The sequence below is a fragment of the Cryptomeria japonica genome, chromosome 1, assembly GCF_030272615.1.
Source record: "Cryptomeria japonica chromosome 1, Sugi_1.0, whole genome shotgun sequence".
Lineage (NCBI taxonomy): Eukaryota > Viridiplantae > Streptophyta > Pinopsida > Cupressales > Cupressaceae > Cryptomeria > Cryptomeria japonica.
Genome location: NC_081405.1, coordinates 105,086,326 through 105,089,662, shown reverse-complemented (window position 1 = coordinate 105,089,662; position 3,337 = coordinate 105,086,326). Strand labels below are relative to the sequence as shown.

At 36.4% G+C, this 3,337-nt stretch overlaps 1 protein-coding gene across 1 annotated transcript; it reads left to right on the top strand.

The window, feature by feature from the left end:
• The first annotated feature begins 1,611 nt into the window (after nt 1–1,611).
• On the top strand, nt 1,612–3,136 carry LOC131040673 (uncharacterized). Its single transcript, XM_057973627.2, has one exon. The coding sequence runs from the start codon at nt 2,060–2,062 to the stop codon at nt 2,981–2,983; it is 924 nt and encodes a 307-aa protein (XP_057829610.2). The 5' UTR covers nt 1,612–2,059; the 3' UTR covers nt 2,984–3,136.
• The last annotated feature ends 201 nt before the right edge of the window (nt 3,137–3,337 follow it).

The following is a 3,337-nucleotide window of genomic DNA, read 5'->3' as shown; positions in this document are numbered from 1 at the left end:
TAGAACTTTGTGGTAATGAAAACCATGGGAATTGAAGTTGCATTGATTGATTTATTAAGGTTGTAACAAGTGGAAGACACACCAAACAACATATGCATGGGATGTGAAAGTAGTTGGCAATAATGTAGTATGATGATGTAATGGTTGCTTCAGAGTTGATGCAATGAACAACATGTAATAAATATCTAAATAGTAAATTAAGTGCAAGAATTAAGGTTTGAAATTTGTTGATATAAGAGTTAATGTAGGAGTTGTAATTGATCTAAAAATATAGCTATAATTGAGGTGATAATGATTGACAATGGATCTTGATGAATAGTGAGTAAATTTACACCATAATTGAGGTAATAATGATTGACAATGGATCTTGGTGAATAGTGAGTAAATTTACACCATAATTGAGGTGATAATGATTGACAATGGATCTTGATGAATAGTGAGAAAATTTACACCAAACAACATATGCATGGGATGTGCGAGTAGTTGGCAATAATGCAGTATGATGATGTAATGATTGCTTTAGCTTGATGCGTTCAAACAAAGAGAGGTGATAATGACTGACAATAAATTTCCATGAATAGTGTGAGTAAATTTTAAATTGATTGAATTGAAGTAGAAATTATGTCTTTTATACATTTCTTAGATACATAATTTAAATTTTTGATTTAAGATAACAAATAATAGTAACATTGAATTAAGCTAATGTCGAGCCACAATAAATTTGACTATTAAATTGGAAGATCAAAACTATAAATATGACATTTAAATTGGATCAAAATTACACATGCAATCTTGACTTATTGACAAATAGAGTTTGAGGTTTGTGAAATGTGCCAATGAGGACAAAATTATGTGCCAAAGAAGAATTCACTTTTGTCATTTACAACAAGAAAAACAGGTTTAAGCTTCATCGATTTATTTAATAAGGTTGTAATAAGTTGGAAGCCAATGTAAGGAGTAGGCAATAATGTAGTATGATGATGTAATGATTGCTTCAGACTTGATGTAATGGACGAAGTGTTAAAATGTCTAAATAGTAAACTAAGTGCAAGAATTAGGGTTTGAAATTTGTAGATATAAAAGTTAGTGTAGTCATTGTAATTGATGCAAAAATATAGCTGCAAGAATTAGGGTTTGAAATTTGTTGATATAAAAGTTAATGTAGTTATTGTAATCCATGCAAAAATATAGCTATAATAGAGTTTGACAATGATTGACATAGATCTTGATGAGTAGTGAGTAAAATTTAATTGATTGAAGAGAAGTAAGAGTGATGTCTTTTATGCAAATTTTAGATGGCCCGTTCTAATTTGACTTAAAATATAAAATTGAAAGATGAAAACTACAAATATAACATTTAAACTAGATCAAAATTGACAAATAAAATTTATCATTGAAATGTAACAATGAAAACAAAATTGTATGAGATCATTTAAACAAGCCAACCAGAAAACTAATTTCAACCAAAAGATATTTGAGAAACAATCAAACTCAATTCTAACTGTAAGCTCTGTGTAAAAGATCTCTGAGAAATAGTTCAATTTTACAAAACCTGGTGAAAAACAACAATGGCATACAGGCAACAAAGCTATAAAAAGGTCATACAAAGCAATCATGGTTGGGCACAAATTCAAAAACGTCCATATCCGAATCCCCATTTTTCTTTGCCCCCACATGTGCAGGTATCATTTCACAACGCATCTTTACACAACCCATTTCAAATTCAATCTCATTTTCCACCCACGACAAGACACAAATTCAAACACCTTCAATCGCGGAACACCCATTTTCAAATCATTCCAAAAAAGCTGTACGCAGGGAATCCATCATCATTACAATCCTCTTTAAATCCCCTGCTTTTTGAAAGAAATTGAGGGCAAACCAGGCATCTATCTGATAACAACAGCCCAAAAATGCTGCTAGAATCGGCTCTGAAAGAGCCATCCATCGATCTAAATCGAAAAAATCCATCATCATCATCATGATTCTCTTTAAATCCCCTGCTTTTTGAAAAAAGTTAGGGCAAAGCAGGCATCTATCTTATAAGAACAGCCAAAAGATGCTGCTGGAATCGGCTCTGAAAGAGCTATCCATCGATCTGAATCGGGAAATCTATGTAGACAATGTGGTGCTGGAAATGTGCTCTCCCAGTGAGTCCTTGAGCGGCCAGAAGACTTCTTCCAAAGAGAGCAGCAAGGAAACTCAAGCAACAGGGGCAGTGGAAGAACAGAGCTATAATAGAACTCCAGGATCTGTGCCCTTTGGATGGGAGATTGAACCAGGAGTACCCAGAAAACCAAAAGCTGAAAAATCTGAGTCCCATTCACCCCTGAGGCTCCCTCCCAGTGCCTACACAAGCCCTAGCAGCAGCAGCAGCAGGGGCTACTTAACATGGAACATTTCTCCAGGGCGCCACCATTTATCATTGGCTGACAGGAAATCCCCAGCAAATGAGTATGATGGGGATGATGAGAGCGTTGAGATGGACAGCAATGGAGAAGAATATGAGTACTCACCTGTAAGTACTCTGGACAGAATGTCAATGTCCCCAAATATTGATAGCCTTCCTTCAATGGAGGCAGAGGAAACAACCCACAATTCTCCCCCTCCTGGTGAATTGGGTTCTTCTGGAAGCAGTGCAAAGAGCTGTGCTACTCTTCTATGGGGGGTTTTCCCCTGTTCCAGCAAATGCTTCTTTGTTTCTTCTTGCAAGCAGAAAGATAAGGCGAAGGCTCTGAGCAGGGCAAATTCTGTTTCAAGCTCTGATCTGATGGGGGTTGAAGGAGCCCATGAAAGGGAGAAGGAGAAGACTGGTATGCCTGTAGCTAGTGCTCTGAAGAAGAAAAGTGGGTGTTCTGGTTGGGGTGGGATGAAACAGGTGCGGTTCTCTGTGGAGGAGACTGCCAATTCAAATGGAGGGGCCTTGAGTTTTGCAGCTGCCCAGCCCAATGAGCTCGAGTGGGCTTCTTATGGGCTTTTCTGAAACTGGACAGAATGTTGTTCTTTCACTTTTTTGAATTGCCTCCATTGCTCTGGTTCTGGTTATCTATAAAATAACTCGAGCCTCTTTGCTCTTTTGTCTGGTTTTTGAGATGGGCCTTCTGTGTTTTCAACCTTCCATTAGGTATTTTTTTAACTTAAATTCTTACATATTCTCACATTCTCTAAGCATTCTATGATAGATCAGGAAGTGTGATCCTACATATTCTCACATTCTCTAAGCATTCTATGATAGATCAGGGAGTGTGATCCTAATGTTGATGCTAAAAAAAATGATACAATCAAATTGAAAAACAGTTGTAAATGAAAAAAGTTATACAATCAAATCAAAAAACAA